This window comes from Euprymna scolopes, chromosome 13, assembly GCF_053919585.1.
Source record: "Euprymna scolopes isolate OS-2025 chromosome 13, ASM5391958v1, whole genome shotgun sequence".
NCBI classification, from domain to species: Eukaryota; Metazoa; Mollusca; class Cephalopoda; order Sepiida; family Sepiolidae; genus Euprymna; species Euprymna scolopes.
Window position 1 is genome coordinate 83,431,631 of NC_136494.1, and position 20,108 is coordinate 83,451,738.

The 20,108-nt window shown below is 35.9% G+C and overlaps 1 protein-coding gene across 1 annotated transcript in view; it reads right to left on the minus strand.

Moving 5' to 3' along the window:
- Positions 1-20,108, minus strand: part of LOC145292291 (ADAM 17-like protease) — an 872,700-nt gene that overhangs the window by 229,305 nt on the left and 623,287 nt on the right. Inside the window, exon 9 of the mRNA XM_080138617.1 lies at positions 14,570-14,662. Within this exon, the coding sequence (XP_079994743.1) occupies positions 14,570-14,662 (93 nt within the window). The remainder of the gene's footprint in view (positions 1-14,569; positions 14,663-20,108) is intronic.

The following is a 20,108-nucleotide window of genomic DNA, read 5'->3' on the forward strand; positions in this document are numbered from 1 at the left end:
CCTGATACAATAGCGTCTTTAAAGTTATTTATTGAAGAGGAGATTGTGCGGATATCAGCTGACATGATTACACGTGTTACATAATCAGTGGTTAATCGCTTCCAGCGATTGATAGAGAGAAATGGACGACAATTAACAAAATAAACATATTTCATATTTGTTTCATTTTATATTTCAATGTATGGTACTTAAATATACGTGTCTTGCTAATATCGTTTTTCTTTAAAATGTTACCTGACTTTTTGACCACCCTGTAGATAGTCAGTAGTCACCAAGCCTTGTAACTCTTGCTTTCCTTATTTGTCCTTTAGTATTCATATTCCATGAACGATGTTTCTGACAAAGGGAGAAGCCTTGTTATTTTCTGGGTTGGAAACTATTTGTACAGGGTGACCAAAAAAAACGGGCCCCAACTCTAATTAGGCACTGTTTCTAAGTGTTTTGTCCGAATGAAATGAAACTTTGGTTATAACTAATTTATTATATTCAAAACATCACATCAAAACACTAGGGTCTTTGGCCTTTTTTTCTCCGTTCTACAGCACATGTTCTAGATATACTTTCTATGCTTTTTTGTTTTTTGGGGGTCACCCTGTATAACAAGAGTAGAAAATGAACTTGTAACTCTTGTGTCCATTACTTCCTCGTTTAGTTCCCACATTCCACAAGCGATGTTTTGACAAAAGGCAAGAATTTCTGTTTTCTGGGTTGGAATCTATTCATCTAACACTTATCCTTGGTTGATTTTTGACGTTGAAGTAATATTTTTTTGCTCCTTGTATCAAGTGGCATCATGCCTTATATGGGTGATTTCTATAAAAAAAAAAAATCACTTATCTTTGGCTAGTTTTTGACCTTGAGGTGACATTTTTTTAGCTCTTTACATCAGGTGGCTTCATGCCTTGTCTGGAGCGATTCCCATAAAAATATTAAAAACAAAATAAGAATTAAAAAAAATGATTTAATAATGCTTGTGTTTATAACATTTTTTTAAATTGTACGTATATATATATATTTTAAAAATATTATAAATATATATATATATTTTAAAAATATATTCTTTTAAAATAGTATATATAATATTTTTCAAACTTCTTTTAAAATTATATATATATATATATATATATATATATATAATTATTGTAATGACACAACTTCTTCACTCCTACATTATTTGCTTGACTAACTCTACAATTTCTCAAGCTTTGCAGGCCCTAATCTTTCACAGGATTATTGAATTGGCAGAACCCAGAAGAAATTGGCAGTTTACCAAGACAGCTGCATGAAAGAATAGATGGGAAATCACTTGGGAAATAGGAATGCTGAGGGTGAACGGCACCGGTGTATGTCGTGATGTACGATTTTCAAGAGTGGCAGAACAGACACTTGGAAACATTCTTTGACAAGAAGTATTTGTTTTGTAATCAGAAAAAACTCAAAGAATTGCACAGTGAGCAAAAACTTTCTTTTTTGACGTTTCTTAACTTTTGTTTAATGTGACCCAAAAACTTTCTTGGTTAAAAGACGATCAATTTCTCAAAAGAAGTTACAATTTTATAAGTTTCTTATTCACGGTGCTGTAGACGTGTGTTGTAATAGTTAAAGTGTTCACTAATGGATGAGGTGATCAGGGTTCAACCCTTGGTCGAAAGATACAAAACACTTTAAAATGTCATACTTTATGCCCCTTTACTAAACACCTGCATTATAAAGTAAGGATCAAGGGTAAGTAGAGCAATCCAAGGAAATAGGGTGGCGCCTTTCTCTACATTCTTGATATAGTAGTCAATTATAAAAGGAACCTTCAGCTCGCCCTTGACTACAGTCGATGCATTGTTTTTTAAGAATTTTAGATGAATCATCTACTTCCTCTCTCTCTCTCACAAGCGAGACGTTACAAGTCTATTTCTGCATTATCTCATTTTTATGTGCTCGACTGAGCTTCAATCTATGGTTCCTCTCCCCCTGTAAAACTTTCGCAGCAAATACTCGTCTAGCTATAATAACCATCAACAATTTCTCTCACTCTCTATCTGTGCCTAAAACTAAATGAAAATGCCATAAGCAGAGTTTCTTGTGGAATACAATACCGTAAGGCTGCTTCCTAGCTGAGTATAACATGATGGTTTTCAAGTCTAACATAACTTGTGGAGCCATCGTCTTACATAAGTAATACGTACTCAAGTTTCATCATTACTGATCATCACGGTGTTATCTCATCGTCCACTTAACACTCATTAACTCTTATAACCCACCGCAAGTAAAAATGTTAAAATCAAAAAAAAAAAAAAAACGTTTTGGTGTAATAAATTATTTATTTTATTAAACATTAAAAAAAAAAAATCAAAAGATAATTTCACACATTGTATGTTTAGGTATGTGGAGTTACATTCCTTGAGGTAGAGTTAGCTAATTTTGTCAAATCTTTTATATAAGGAAATATTGGAAGTGGAGTTAACAATTGGAAAGCTAATCTGTAATAATGTGTTGGATTGTGTTGGATCCGTTCGCATTAAACGGTAAAGTACTAATTTTGGAGCTTAGTTAAATAATAATTAACTTTTATAATTGATATAACGTAATTAATAAACTAATATCGCTAGTAAACATTTTACATCAAAGTTCACAGAACAAGAGTGGGAGTCCTCCCTCATAGTAGTTGCAGGTTAATCTCACAATAAGTCTCGGTTTAATACAATATTTTTCAATTCAATTGTAAAGTTACAATAGTTTGAAAAATTAAAATACACTATTTGCAATTTACCAATTTTAGTTGGTTGTTTTTGTTTTACGGCATATCAACCCTTTCCGGGTTATTTGATGCCGAATCCAAAGATTTTGAAGAAATATTTTTTAACAGAATATATTTGCTGCTTTCAAGTCGGTTTCTATTTAACACATAGTTGAGACCCTAACAGGTACTACCACTCAGGATCAGAGTGGACCTGGGAGCAATAGCAATTAAAGGGTGGCTCCACACTCCCCAAAACCCGCAAGCTGGGGCATCACCATCGGATATAGTTTAAGGTCATATCCAGGACCAGTTACCAATTTTAATTGTAACATAATCAACCCAATTATTTTAATCATAAAAAATGCCGTTTTTATAGTTACTTAGAAGACTCACCTTAGCACGAGTAAAATTGACTGGCTCATAATGTTCGCTAATGAGCTTGTCAAATTATATCAAAAACTAAAAAAAAAAAAAAATACTCTTGATCCTCCTTTCCTGAACGATTAGTATTATAAGGTGAGGTTCAAGTATGAGTGGAGCAATTCATAAATACGAGTAGTAGCCTCTACTACATCTTGGTATAGTAAATAATGAAAAGTTAGCCTTCAGATCGGCCCCGGATACAGAATAAACCCAAATAAAACAAAAATAATAGTGAAAAGACTATTTCAAATTTCAACATGATAGACTAACAAACATGCTATTTCATATTTCGGCATGACAGACTAACGAAAATGCTATTCTATGATTTTATAGAGATACTGCATGCATAAAAAATGTGTCCATTCCGTCTGCATTTTAATAATAAACATGCTCATTTCAAACTTTTAATTTTCTTTTCAAAAGTATTTAATAATAAGTCGAATGGCCACTATACAAATATAAAAGTGTTCATTACCGTAAGTAAACACTACACTTGGTGATTAGAAGTTTGATAAAATGATGTTAACTCGCATCGTAAAACACTTTTTAAAAAAAGTTTGATATCACTTTGCTTTTGTTGCCTTTGCTCGACTAGATGCCAGACATTCACCTGCTATTTCTGACACTCCAACAAAGAGATCTTTTTTTAAGATTATAACCGTCTCTTTAAATTCAATTGTTTGTAACCCTCTTGGTTCACAAAGTATCTTCACCAATTAGTTTATTAAATTATCTACATATTAATACGATAGCGTGTGTGTTATTTTCTGTGTCACGCTTACATCCGGGTCGTTCAATTGTTATGTACTTCCATTTCTTGTCATAAATAATTTTGCCAGGGATTCTTCCTACGTTTTGGTTTCGGTTATAGCTGATGGCACTTACGTCATCTATTTTTCTTTTATAAATAATTTTACCAAGAATTCCTCATAAGGTTTTTTTTTTTTTTTATTATTCAATTTTCACCCCAAACAAGGCACAGTGCCACTTTGAAGCAGGGGGCTACTATCAGGGACTTAATTAGCGGGGTAATTATGAAGGGAGATGAGTAGAAAGATGTTTGTTGACATTACACTTGAACTTCTGCATATCGTTGCAGTTGGGAAAGCAGAATCCCGGAAGGGAGTTCCAAAGACCCGCAGTTCTGGGGAAGAAACTATTGGAGTAAAAGGCTTTCTTGCACCTAGGGATCCCTACTGTAAAGGGATGAGACTTAGTAGCTTGTCGGGTTTGTCGGGGGTAGTTACATCGGGGAGGTACAAGTGTTTGCAGTTCGTCAGAGAATTCACCATTGAAGTATTTGTAGAACAGGCAGAGGGATGCAACATCTCGTCGATGGGGCAGAGGCTGAAGCCTAGATGACAGTTCAGGACCTATCAGGTTTGGCGACTCTCTTTTGAACCCTGTCCAGGAGCGAGAGACAAGCAGCAGATGCACCAGCCCAGATGTGACAACAGTACTCCATACATGGGTGAATGGTTGCCTTATAGAGGTATAGGATACTGTCAGGCGTAAGTAGTTTTCTAGCACGGTAGAGGGAGCCAACCTTCCTTGCAGCAGCCTTGGCAATGCTCTCAATGTATCTATTCCAGTTCATATTCCCTGTAAACGTTAGGCCGAGGAGTTTAAAAGAAGTACTTTCAGGTAATGTGTTCTTAGCCATTGCTATTGGTGGTAGAAAAGGTTTCTTGTAGTTATTGAAGGAGACAAGCTTAGTCTTAGCAGCATTGAATGTGACCAACCATTTTTGTCCCCCATTCCACTACGGATTGGAGGTCATCCTCTAGTGTTTCTGCCATTTCCTTGGATATGTGTTCATTTGTTTTCCCCTCATATCTGTTATAGAGAGTGGTGTCATCGGCAAATATACCCATCTCCGAAACAATTTTATCAGGGAGGTCGTTTATGAATATCAGGAATAATAGAGGTCCAAGGATAGACCCCTGAGGTACTCCCGCATTTATGTCGTATTGTTTGGATGTACGACCGTCGAGGACAACTTTGATTTTTCTATGACTTAAGAAGGATTTAATTACATTATGAATTCTTCCAGTGATTCCATATGATCTAATTTTCCTTAGAAGACCATCGTGCCATACCCTGTCAAAAGCCTTAGATATATCGAGGGCCACCGCTCTACCCTCCCCTATTTTATCCAATGAACGGTATATACGTTCAGAAACTACAGTTAAGATATCTGCTGTTGAACGGGCTTGCCTGAATCCATATTGTTTGTCAGTCAGGAGTTTAGCAGCTGTTAGGTGTTGGACTAGGGCTTGATTAACTAAGGACTCAAATATTTTGGCGAAAAGCGGGAGGAGGCTAATATTGGCGATAATTTAGTGGGTCAGTTCTTTCACCAGAATTCTTGAAGACTGGTACCACAGAGGCGGTTTTCCAGCAGTCGGGAAAACAAGATTCATTAAGGCATTTATTATAAAGTTTGGACAGAACTGGAGCAACCTCGGCAGAGCATTTTTTTAATAGCACAAGCGGTATGAGATCTGGTCCACACGCTTTTGAGGTGTCTAGGTTTTTTATAATAGCATGTACCTGAGAAGGGGTGATTTTCAAATCGTCTAGTGAGGCGTTTGTTCGCAGAGGAAAATCAGGGAGTAAGTGGTGTACCGAGTTCAGTGTGGAGTTTGAGGCAAACCAACTGGCAAGCAGATTAGCCTTGTCCGTTGCCGTGCAAGCAACCTCATGATCGTTTGATAGTGGGGGAATAGTTGACTGTCCATTATTTACTACGCTGTTGTAGATTTTCCAAAAATCCCTGGTTCCTAATTTCTGTGCTTCGATGCGTTTTCTGGTGGTTTCAGAGTAATCTGTCTTAGCTGTCTCTATCACTCTCTTACAATTATTTCTAGCTGCTATATACTTCTGTTTATTTGAGCTGGACTCATGTCGGTTGAATCTGCAGAATGTATGCTGCCTTTGACAAATGGCAGCTGCACAAGCAGAAGTAAACCATTGGGGGGAGTGGGGCTTGCTATAGAATTTCCGTGCGGGAACATGTGCTTCAATAGCAGTTTTGAACCATTCAGTGGTCTCATTTGCACACTGTTCCGCTGGAAGAGTAAAGATATTTTGCCATGGGGCATCTCTGATGAGCTCCCTGATGGCTTCCCAGTCAGCCTTTTTGTAATACCTCGTTGTTTTGAGTAGTGGGTCTTCAATTTTAGGGCGAGAATTTAGGCTGATTTCTACCATTATCACAGCGTGATCAGCATTCCCGAGTGGGATGAGGGCATTTGTTGTACAGTCATTGGGAACCGTTGTCAGAAAGAGATCTAGAAGTGAGGCATGTTGATCGTGCTGGTCTGGGAAACGTGTCGGAAAAGTAACCAACTGAGATAGGGAATGGGATATAGAGAAGCTATGTATTGCGCTACCAGCTACGTCTGTGTGATTAGAGAATCCTAGCCAGTTACTGTGGTGGACATTGAAGTCACCAAATACATGTATTTGTGCGCTAGTATCGAGGGAGAGTGCTATATCTATGCTGTCTGAGACTTTGTTTATTAGGGTACAGTCTTGGTTTGAGGGAGAGCGGTAGAGAAAATACAAGTAGCTAATATTGTGTTGCATATTTAGTCTGAAGCACATAAAGGCCTGGTCCTCTGATTCTAGTTTTGTTTCTCTAGTCAGGGGGAGGGTGTTACAAATATAGACTCCAAGTCCATGCATATGTCTGTCCGAATCCTTACGGTAGAGTGGGAGATAACCAGGCATGTTAAAGTGGTTAGAGGAAATGGAGGAGTAAAGGTTAGTTTCACTTAATGCTAAGATATCCGGGGTGTTTACAAGGAGAAATGACTCAACATCATCTAAGTTAGTTCTAAGCCCGCGGATATTAGTAAATGAAAGCCTCAAGGGAGGAGGCAGGTTGGTTTTCTTTGAGTTTGGTCCTGGTTTAAACGTAACTTTTGCTTGAGCTGTCATTTAATTTTATTTTATTTAAAAGTTTCAGTTAGGGTGAGTGAGTGAGGGGGTGATGGACAAGTAGTTGTGCAGAATACCAGACATGCATTACAAGTAGACCATCAGCTGTCCTCACCCACAGGATTGTGGCCTCAAGAAAGCCCACCGGGAATGAGTGCAGGGTCCCTTTCCATGCGCGACATGGCACTACAAACATCCCAATATTTTACAACTGTTGATGGAGCAGCCGCTCTAAGCGCTACCAAAGAGTTAGGGCTCCTGTACTATCAGTTGGAAACAGCAGCCAGGAACTGTCAATCCGGTACCCTCAATCCGTTAGGCAAAGCCAGCCCAGTCCAACTGCACCGACATATATGGCACTGAAGCACCCCACTGTGTCCAGTTTAGGGGGATGGGATGTGGCGGGAGTGGGGAGAAGCGACGTTCATTGCCCTAGTCAGGAAACAAGGTCAACCACTGGGTGATTCAGCCGAGTCCCTGTGATAGTACCTCTACGCCTGGCCAATAGGCAAAGAAGGAGTATGAAAGCCGGGCGATAGACAGAGCCTATCTCCTCCTTAAGCAGTTTAGGTTTGCCAACCGGTGATTTGTTTGAGTCACCAGCTCTAGGAAGGTTGTCGTCCAGGACTGAAGAGGCCTCCCTCCCCTAGGTTTAGTTTCAGAGTTTTACTTCTCCTAGACGGATGACCTGGGAAGACCTACGGGTCCATCAGCTCCGAGGGGGTTCGCCCCGCGCCTGGATCCTAATCCAGGTATTTCTGCGACCCCGCATGGGTAGTTAATATTTATTGGTTATTTAGGTTAGAATCTCCTGAAAAAATCGGGCATTTAGGTTAACTTCTACAGAAAATTTTCACTCCTCAAACCTGGTTAAAAAAGGGCATTACTATGCTTCCATTTTCATTGTTACTGGGAGAGGGTATAGGTAAAAATTCGTGCAGTGGAAGCAGCTAAATTTGCTACAGTATTGGATTGAGAGAGACGAGTTAATGTATGGTTAGATATAGTTTTGTAAGTTTAGGAATGGATGATTAGATATGGTTTAGTAGGTTTAGGATTAGGATAAAGTGTTAGGGTATGATTTACTTGCTATTAGAAATTCTGATTTGGTGCCCAAACCGAATATTTAGTAAGACTGAAAGATAAGATATGCTCAGTATAGATACAAGAGAACATTTGATATGGAGTACAGTTATACCTGATAGATATAGGTTATTGCATATTTTGTAAGTATAGTTAAATATAGATGGATGGATAAGTAGTATTGTATACTAATGCATGGAATTTTAGACAATTTGAGTAAGTTGCCTTTAGACTACAACGAAGGAGAATGACTTCGCCTTTCTCTTAATATCCGGAAGTTTTTATTTCAATGAGTACCGGTTTAGTTTGTGTAATGATTATTGCAATACTATCTCTTAATAAAGAGATATTAATGGTTTCTGTTCATTATAGATTACTTTAAGTCTGTGTATAGGACTATGGCTAGTAAGTATTTACTTAGAAGCTTGGTTATGAGTTAGGAGTTTTAATCAGGAGCATGCCTAGGAAATTTTGGTTGTTAATGGGTATCGATTTACGAGTCTGTTAGGGTCAAGGGCGGAGAGCAAGGACCCCTCTAAGTTACGTGAAACGGATTAGGTTTAGTGGCAACTTGAGAAATAGAGCAGTTTGATTTGTTAGTGATCAGGAGAAAGAGAATTTAAGTAAAAAATAAAAAGGTTTGTCATGCAAAACAGACAATGCAGTCATCTTGGAGGTAAAGTATCTATAGGGGGTACTTAGTATACAACCAGCAGTATTTTTCAGTTTTGAGAGGAATTTTAGGTACAATAGTTTCATGGTTTGTTGTACAAGTCCGTAGTCTAGGTCAGGGACGAAGCACTTCTAATATTGCAACTGGGTGTATCTAATTTTAAAAGTAGTTGAATAGAGTATTATGAGGTGTTCTACTTAGCTTAGGGATAGAAAGAAAATTTAAGGTAATATTCAGAGTGATATAAGCAATTTCATGAGGATTAGATATATGATCACTGGATGTTATGCTGCTCAGGAGAATTCTTGTATCTATTCAGAAGGATGTCTTGGTGATATAAGATTTGAGAAATTAAGAGTCTGAGGATACAGAAAGTTGTGAGCTGATGAGGATTCAGTACAGGCGATTATATATAGTTAGCAAAGGTGGTTTAGTTTAGTACGCACGTATTGTACATATTAAGTATACTGCTTCAGTTCTATCCTCTATTGTAAAGGAAACCCCGTCTGCATTTCGATTGGCAATTTTGTCAAAAGAGGAAATTTAAAACAGCTTATCTAATTTTTGATGATATCAGTTTATAGACAATTGTACAGACTGATAGATTGTTGGGTAAGACATAGGAGCCCATCGTCTTCGTATTTTGATGAAATGATGGATCAAGGGATCAAGAGCATAGGTTCGGAACAGGTGTGCGGAAAGGAAATGGCAGTGTACAAGGAAGGGGGGGTCACTGATATCTTATTAACGTTATTTTAATTGAAAAAATTAACATTAAAAAAAAACAAAAATCGCCTTTCGATGGCTGATTATATTAAGTATCGTACTTAAATAAAGTTTTCATATCCTCTAAATAAATTAGCATATTTTTTTTTTTTACCGAGTTTATCTTTACTATAGCATTGACTTATTATTTAAGTGAGATGGGATTGTAAACTGCGAAATGGTCTATTTAAGTGGAGAAAAATATCGGTTACAATATGCCTGGAAATGTAAAGAATATTTGCTTTAAATTTCATGCTAAACAGTTAAAGATTTTACTTAGCTTTGGTTTTTTTTCTTGGACACTCGAGACTAAAAACCAGGGTGGTCGTTTCCCTTGGCCCCGCAAGGTCAAATGGCATTTGTGGTACCAAGATGCTATATATTTAGTAGGGACTGGGTAGGCTAATTTAGGGGGAGGGGGGTCACTTCCATTTGGCGGCGCAACAATATTTCTTTGCTTGTGTATCGTTTTCAGAGATATTAATGTTAACAATTGAATACGCGTTTCAAACAAATATGATGGAAATCAAATAATAGCATATATAACGTAAAATAATAGCATATATAACGTACAAGGTGAAAAGCGGAAAAACTGAAAAGGAAATGTGCAGTTGTTACTTCAGCTTTGGAAAAGAATTTAAGTCATATTCACCGTAAAGATTTGTTGAAATAAGTTAAACCGCCGTGAAGGAAAACCATCAATAAATTAACGAATGGTAGAGTTTCAGGTTTAACTCAATAAATCTAATTATTTATGTTTTTTTTTTAAATATATGCAATAATTGGACATGCAATAAGTCTGGATTTATAACACGGTGGAAATGATTTTGAAATAAAGTTTGTTATCGGTTTCTATTATAGCTAACTAGCCTGGATGCCCGGTGTTGTCCGGGTGTTTGGAGGTATGTGTTGAGAAAAAAAAATGGTAGCAGGCAGGCTCGAACCCATACCGCGAAGGAGGAAAAGAGCGTTAAAATAAAAAAAACAAATGTGACGTCTTTGCTGTTGCGTCCATCGGCAAACCGGAAGTAGTGAAAGTTTAAATTAAGGCTAGTCAATCGAAAAAAGCTCCCCCCCTTATAGAAAAGTGCCCAGTTGAGGGTGAAGGAACTCATGTTTTTGGCCAATTTTCTATGTGTCGTCCGAAGGGCTGAACTTCAAACGGATACTGATCTCGTGAAAATCCGTCTCCTGTGTCGAAAGTTTTTGGCAGACATACATACATACATACATACATTTAAACAGACAGGTGAGATTTATATTATAGATGGCACTCCAATAATCTTTTTTTTTTTTAATAATTTATCAAGAATTCTTCATAAATCTTGGTTTCGATTTTAGCTGATAGCACCTTAGTAATCTATTTTTTTATAAATAATTTTATCAAGAATTTTTCATAAGTTTTGGTTTCGGTTTCGGTTATGGCTGAAAAACTAATGTTTTATATATAAACCTGAAGAGTCCTAGAGTGGATGAAACGCGGAATATTCAGTGTAGCTTAATCGCCATATATATTTTATAACTTACTAACTAGCTCTACCTACGTATTGAGCACTTTTGATGTAAATACTTAAAGTTTACGCATAAATTCATACTTTCGTATATTGATTTTATGTGAGTTAATGAAGTAGTTTATAAATATATATATATATATATATATATATATATATATATAAACTACTTCATTTACTCACATAAAATATGTATATATATATATATATATATATATATATATATATTCATAAGTTTGGGATTCGGTTTCGATTCAAGCTGATAAACCCAAGTCATATAGATATATTTTTTTATTTTTAAAATCGCAACTTTATAATATATAAAAATCGATAGAACATTAACTCTATAATAATATACATGAAATCTGCAAGAATTAAAATATCAGATTTAAGCGTATTTTACGACCTTGCTACACCAGGCGTTCGTGCTAGCTTGGATAAATACTTTTGCAGTTTTAATAAAATAGCTACAATAATATATGAGTGTCTCCATTTACGCTGAATATCTACAGAATGCCTAGATCAACATATTACATACCAATCAGTCCCCTGAGGAGTTTCCACAAGCTCCGCTAGTTTCTCAAAACTCTGGTTGCTTGTCTAATTAGAAATTTGATAAAATGATGTTAACTCGCATCATAAAGCACTTTTTAAAAAAAAGTTTAATATCACTTTTCTTTAACTTCCTCTATACATATTAAACAAAATGTAAAAATTAATTATCGTGAACGAAATGAATGCATATTTTTTCACAGACTTGCATCAAAAATTGGCCTAAATTGCTGTTAAATCAGATGCGCACATGCAATTTTTTTTTTCTATAACCATATTCACCTAAAACAAGGCCAATATTCTAAGTACGAAGTTGAGCAGTGAGAATAAAGGAAGAAACTTTCAGAGAAGTCGGATCCTTGGGATCAGGGAACCTCTACATTGAAAACATTGTATCTTGTTGCTTATCAGGTTAGTTGGGGCTATTTACATCAAGGCAGCACCAATTCGTCAAAGCAAATTTCATTCAAGTACTTGTAAACAACCACCAAAAAACACATTGAAGCACAAAAATTAGGAACCCGATACTTCTGGAAAATCTACAAGAGTATAGTAAATAATGGGCAATCAACAATTCCCCCACTATCCAACCATCATGAGGTTGTTAGCTCAGCAACTGAGAAGGCTAACATGCTTGCCAGTCGGTTTGCCTCCAACTCCACACTGGACTCTACTAACCACCCTTTCCCTGACTTTCCTTTGCAGACAGATGCAACAATAGACGATCTGAAAATCACCCCTTCTCAGGTGCATGCTATCATAAAAATCTTGACACTTCAAAAGCATGTGGACCTGATCTCATCCCGGCTGTGCTATTAAAAGTGCTCTGCTAAAGTAGTTCCAATCCTCTCCAAACTTTACAGCAAATGCCGTAATGAATCTTGCTTTCCTGCCTGCTGGAAAACTGCTTCTGTGGTACCAGTTTTCAAGAATTCTGGCGAAAGAACTGACCCAGTAAATTACCGCCCCATTAGCCTCCTCAAACTTTTTGCCAAAATATTTGAGTCCATAATTAACCAAGCTCTAGTCCATCAACTTACAGATGCTAAACTTCTGACTTACCAATAATATGGATTTATGCGAGCCCGTTCCACAATAGCCATCCTACCTGTAATCTCCGAGCGTATATACCATTCACTTGATAAAGCAGGTGAGTGTAGAGCGGTAGCTCTAGATATATCAAAGGCTTTTGACAGGGTATGGCATGAAGGTCTTCTAAGGAAAATCAGATCATGCGATATCACTGGAAGAATACTTAATTAAATCCTTCTTAGATAAAAGAAAAATCCAGGTTGTCCTCGATGGTTGTACATCTAAACAATATGATATAAATGCGGGAGTGCCTCAGGGGTCTATCCTTGGACCTCTATTATTCCTAATATTTATAAATGACCACCCTGACAAAATTGTCTGTGAGATGGGTATATATGCTGATGACACCACACTCTATAACAGACACGACAGGAAAACAAATGAACACATATCTAAAGAAATGGCAGAAACACTAGAGGATGACCTCCCATCTGTAGTGGAATGGGGACAAAAAACACTGCCAAGACTAAACTTGTTTCCTTCAATAACTACAAGAAACCTTCTCTGCCACCAACAGCAATAGCCAAAGACTCTTTATCTGAAAGTACATCTTTTAAACTCCTCGGTCTAACGTTCACAGGAAATATGAGTTGGAACAATTACATTGAGAGCATTGCCAGGAGTGCTGCGAAAAAGGTAGGTTCTCTCTACCGTGCTAGAAAGCTACTAACGCCCAAAAGTATCCTGTACTTCTATAAGGCCACCATTCGCCCATGTATGGAGTATTGTTGTCATATTTCGGCTGGTACATCTGCTACTAGTCTCTCACTCCTAGTTCAAAAGAGAGTTGCCAACCTAATAGGTCCTGAACCATCATCCAAGCTTCAGCCCCTGTCCCATTGACGCAATGTAGCATCCCTCTGCCTGTTCTACAAGTACTTTAATGGTGAATGGTTCGACGAACTGAAAGCACTTGTACCCCCTCTACGTAAATACCCCCGACAAACCCGACAAGCAGTAAAAACCCACCCCCTTCACAGTAGAGATCCCTAGATGTAAGAGAGCCTTTTACTCCAGTAGTTTCTTCTCCAGAACCTTCCGGGTTCCTGCTTCCCCAACTGTACTGACATGCAGAAGTTCAAGTGTAATGTGAACCTACGTCTTGCTGCCCAACTCCCCACATAGTACCCCTGTAGCTTATGTCTCTAACAGTAGCCCCCTACATCAAAGTAGCAATGTACCTTGTTTGGGGTGAAAATGTAATAAAAAAAAAAACAAGCAAAGAAATGCAACCTTATGGCAATAGGATAGATGTTAGGGCTTGATTGACAGTACAGGCTCTATTAGAGAGAGACTAGTAGTTAATGGCCATATATTGCAACAATATTCCATGCATTGGGCAAATAGTGGATTTGCAAAGATATAAGATACTGGCAAGCACGAATAGTTTTCTAACGAAGTAGAGGGAGCTCATCTTCTTTGCAGCAGCCGTAGCAATATCTACGTAATTGTTCAAATCATGTTACCTGTAAATGTTAGGTCGAGAAGTTTTAATGATGAACTCTCAGATAAAGTGCTATTATTCGTAGCGATTGATGGCTTTGGGGCAGAAAACTCTACTCGATAATGAAATAGGGTAAAGCCATTATACTGTATCAAATATTACTTAAAAGACTTTCTTAAGCACTAGTATATCTGAACAATCTAAGTTTCAGTATACTACACCTAATCCTTATAGATTAAAACCAACTTATGGCTACAGCTAAAATTGAATGGGGTTGTGGTCAACATGAGCTCTGTTATATATTTTAACCATGGTGTAACGTAATGGATATAACATCTTTAACTTACTTCCAATAATTCAACTGGATCCCACGTGTGTCCGTTCATATTATAATGGATGTCACCTTTGGAAACAACCGTTGGAGAAGAATGGATTTGGATCTGAAACAGATAAGAGCCCTTTTTTTATATACGAAAATATCTTAACCTTAAATCAATAATAAAATCAATTATGTTTTAATTAATTTGGATCTAAAATGGATAAGGTATATATTTTTTAACGTAAAAAAATGTTTCAACCTTAAATTATGTTTTAATGAAGTTGGATATGAAATGGATAAACACACACTTTTTAAACATGATACTCAACTGTAAACCAATTAAAAAAAAAATCATGTGGATATAAATAGGATATGGATAAAATACATTTTGTAACATGAAAATGTCTCAACCTTAAACCGATTAAAAACTTATCTTTTAAAGTCTGAATCGTAACTCAATTAAATTAATTATGTTTTAAAGGATTTGACTCTGAAAAGAACAAGATACATATTTTTATAACATCAAAATATCTCAACTATAAACGATTAACTTTGATGGATGAGGATAGAATAAATAAACAAATGTTTAAGAAATTGTTTTTACAAAGGAGTTGCCACATACCAAGACCAGTAAGCCACTCGAGGATAAGGGTTAATGAGTGCATTGTAGTTATAAGGATAGTAGTGTAATAATCGTTTGTGGTGGAAATTTGGTACAATAAGATTATTTGTGAGAACGGTTCAATGAGAACTTGTTTACGTTGGACTTGAAGACAACAATATTGTAGTCAGCTGAAAATTAAAACAATTATCTTTTGACGCATGTAAATAGATATGAATACGGATGTGCCGGGATCCAAGGGTAACACCAGTACATCCCTCTGTCAAAAAGGAATATATTATTATTTTATATTCCCATCAAGTGTCCATTTTAAGGTTTCCAAACATTCTTCAGATTGGAATCAACCTTGAGACTGTCCAAGGCAGCAAGTGAATAGCACAAAAACAATTATTTTGGAATCACAATCTGTGCATGAAAACGCTATTTTAAACTAAGGCATGGAATTATATTTCAGAATTTTCAAGATGAGGATTGATAATTTCTATTATTTACAATAGCAGAACTACTAAATAAAAGGGTTTCATAGAGATTAGTGATGGGACGATACTGTATTTTTCCTTATTCCAATACAATTACCGATTCCATAATAAAATCTTGATTCTGATACAATTACAGATTCCAGCTCTTTATAAATCCCTAAATATTTAACTATAAAATTGTTATTTTTCCCCCGATTGCCATAAAAACATGTTAAATGTGCAGATATTTTTCTCAAACGTAAAAACACACCTGTAGGGGGGGGGGGGGCGGATCTATAGATTTTAGTTTTAAAATCAATAAATATTTGTTATTTCATTATTACTGCTGCTAGCAGTGTAAGATTTTGTTTTTAAAAAAATGAAATAAAAACGATAATTAAAAGAATTGTTTTGGTCATTTGAAAATAGGCACAAATTTTTCCGATTCTCATACCAATTCCAATACCGCCAAAAACAAAAAAAAATTCAGATTTTTCCGATTCCTAGTTCTGATTCCAATTAATCATCTCAATACTAGTGCAGGTAAAAAAAAAAAATGCTCTTGAAGATCGAAAGTTACATCGCCCGAAACATTGTGAGATTAGCACTCAAGATGAGAATAATAGTTTGAATAATAAAAAAAAAATACAAATAAAATATCATCATCAGCATAGCTGTCGCTCAAATCGAGTCTACAGGTTTTCATGGGTTTCATTCGGAGGTTCTCGTATGAGAAAACGATCCAATTCGAAGACCACACATCCTATCACAGTTTGAGCATACACTCATGAGCAAAAAAAAAAAAAAAATGGGCCAAGCGTGAAAGAGGGAAGAAATCGATTTTTCAATATTCTTCCATGAATTTTTGTTAATTTTAACTGAAAATTTCTATTTTGCAGATCATTATTATTATAGCATATAATAATAAGTGGAAAAATTAATCCTAAAAATGGTAAGACCGCATCTTGGCAAGGATGTAAAAAAAACGGAATTGCAGGATTAATGCAGTCGAAAATGATTTACAAGCAGATTTTTTATGTTTTAAGAAAATGTAAAAACATCTCTTTCTGTAGTGAAACGAATTGGTCGAAGGATCGAAGTCGAACACTTGATAAAAGGGAAATCTGGATCTGGTTGCCCTAGAGCATCAACTTTGAAGGACGACCACAGGCTTAAATTAACTGCTTTGATGGATTGAAAGAAAACTTATGTTTACCATAACAAAGGATTCAAAACAGCGGTTGGAAATTCTCTTTCTATAGGGTGGCCGAAAAGTCCCCGGACACTGGCCGAAAAGTCCCAGGACACTCTATTTTTAATATTTTAATGGTGTTAAATATGATTGATTTTAATATTCTAATGTTGTTAAAACAATTTATTTCATTTATTTTTTCAGGTTATGACTGACATCAGTGTATTTACTGTTGAGGAGCGCTTAATTGCTGCTGTTTGGGTTGTTAGACCACTAAATTACTCTAGTTGTTTTCTGCTTTGTTTCTAATAAAGTTCTCTTTTTTTGTTGAATATATGTTTTCTGTGTGTTTCATTAAAAAATACTGTGTTTTATTAAAAATACATGTATAGTGTCCTGGGACTTTTCGGCCACCCTGTAGATATACAATATCTAGACAAATGAAAGAAATAGAATTTTATTCTAAAAGGTGTGCAAAGAAGCCATTTTTATCTAAGAACGACATCAATGATAGAAAGAGATTTTTCTCATGTTATGGCAAGAAAGATACATACTGGTTCAGGAATGTTTTCTGGTTAGATGAATCAAGATTTTGTCTTGTTATTGATGCTCCCAAACAGTGCAATCGAAGAACTGGAGAAAGATTTTCACCAAGTTGCATAAAAACGACAGTTAAATACGGGAGTTGAGGGATAATTGTATGGGGAACTTTTACTACAGCAGGAGTTGGGGAATATATTAGATGTGAGAAGTCAATCAATGCAAAAGAATACATTCGAATATTAGAAACAGGACTGTTATTAATTATCCAGAAGCTGGGAATATCTCAGAACATTATTTTTCAACATGATAATGCCCCTTCACACACTGCTAAAGTCACAAAAAAATGGTTTTCTGATAATTCAATTAATGTGATAGTTTGGCCAGGTCATAGCCCCGATTTAAACCCAATCGAGAATATTTGGTCCATAATATCTCGTGCATTGGCTGGAATAACTTTATCGGATAATGACAAACTGTGGGAAGCTGTGCAAAGCGAATAGAATAGCATCTCCTCTTCACAGTGTTCCACTTTGGTTGAGAACATATCTAAAAGGATTGATCTTTTAAAGTACCCAAAAGGGAATGGTATTCCATACTAAGCATTTATTAAAGTAAATGTCTTGTTCTGTGTTATTAGTCTCGTTTAAGTTTCCTTATTCAATTGTTCATTGTTCAATATAGCTTTTAGTGCAATAAAAAATGTATAAAATTTGTTTGGCCCATTTTTTTTTTTTTGCTCATGAGTGTACGTTATCATTTGGTAATTGTGAGGGTTGCTTATTTTTGCGGTATACGATTCTTGCTGCTGTCAGCTGTTCAGTTCACTTTCGAGCCTTTCCTCACCATCTCTTATTTCATTCCTCCACTTTGCTCTCCTGGGATAGATAATTAACTAAAAGACAGAGCTTCCTTTAATGATAAATCCCAAAGCGGGATTAAAATTAATCTTGACAGACCTGCAAAGATTCTATTTCAAACCCATACGTGACAGATGATAGAAAATCCTATTGAAATTATTTGGTCAGTCTGTGATGCTTTCGTCTGAAATAGGATTTTAGCCTTTAAACGTGCAGATTAAAATAACTGTTCTGTTTAAGATATGTGCTCTAAGGTTACAGATAGACAGGGTTATTATAGCATGGTCATTTTCAAGTTCAACGTTAACAAATCTTAAATATAATTGTCTGGCCAGTCTAAACCATTCTTATTAATCCTCACGTCTTTCTGACAAACTCAGTAATCCTTATCCTCGAGTTGCCTTTGAGCCTTGAGAAGTGGTGATTCCTCAGTACATGAAAGAAAAGAAGACTACGCATATTAAGACAAGTAAAATTAATTTCTTGATCAAAAGAGATCACACTTTGCCCTCTTACAAAATTTAAGATCAATATATAATGATACTAAACCTTATGTCTAGAATATTTATTCAGATTTTGATTCTAGAAAAATGTCCGAAATGTAGACCTCTTAGGAGGTCTTAAGAAACTGAAATTCATGGAATATTACCCAATGACTATGGATCAAATAAAATGTATCATAAATCTGAAATATTTTAAATTTGAGTTTCTATTATGCTTTAAGTGAAAGCTTCTTTCTTAGAACTGCACGTCTGTGGAACTCTGTTCCGTCTGCCTGCTTCCCTCCGGACTACAACTTGGATGTCTTCAAGTCCAACGTTAACAAATTCCTAATGAACCGCCTCCTTAAGTAAACATTTCAGCAAATCTCCTCACTAACGTAATGTACTTGCAATAACCCTTATCCCTGAGTGGCTTCCGGGCCTTGATAAGTGGTGATCACTGTGTAAAAAAAAACAAAAAAAAACGTGTCCTTTAAAATATGCAAAAGAAACTGATATTTTGGGAATATTTATTAATCAACGTCTTATACTTGTTGGTAAAATTTCACAAAAGTCGGACGTACCTGAATTTACACAAAGAGTTTTCATTCTCTTTTTGTTGTGTAAAACTAAATTAAACTAAAGATAGCCCACATTACATGCCCTCATGCGTAACACTGTTCCAAAATTCATAATGATCGGTTAATGAGTTTAGGATTTATTTTCCTTCTATCTTATACTTTTTAATAGTCTATTAGAAAACCAATGTGGCATTGCCCTGTAATGAATGAAGATCCATGTACTCCTATTCACAGCTCTGCTCCCAGCCCTGAACCCTATATTACCATTTTTATAAATGTTATGTAATTTTCAATTTATTTATGTATTTCCTCCTCTTTCTCTCCGTATCCTATATTGCTGCTGCTACTATTACTACCACTACCACTACTACTACTACTACTACTACTACAATAAGTTTCCGTTTAATCTTTATATCCTCTTATTGCTCTCTTTTTCTTACGCTGCTGTTGGTATCACTCCCTCTTCCTGCTTTCTTTCTCTTACATTTCTTGTCTCATTCATTTTTCATCCTACCATTAAAGCAGGCTAGCTTATGAGAATTTTAGTATTATGTAGATTTCATGGGAGATCTCTTGAGTTTTCTGAAATTAACCACAGCTTTTGGTAAATCTTCAACAGATAACTTAAAAATAAATTGGAAAAGTTTATTGTAATTCCTAATTTTGTTTTTGCTTTTGTTCTATCAATCATAGTCTAAAACTGAGAAGATTACCGCTGTGAACGACAGCCAATTAAGTTGGTATGTCTATATGTATCTCTTTTCTTCTCTGTCTAAACATATATAACGTATGTGTGCCGGTGTGTCTCTGTTTAATATATATATATATATAT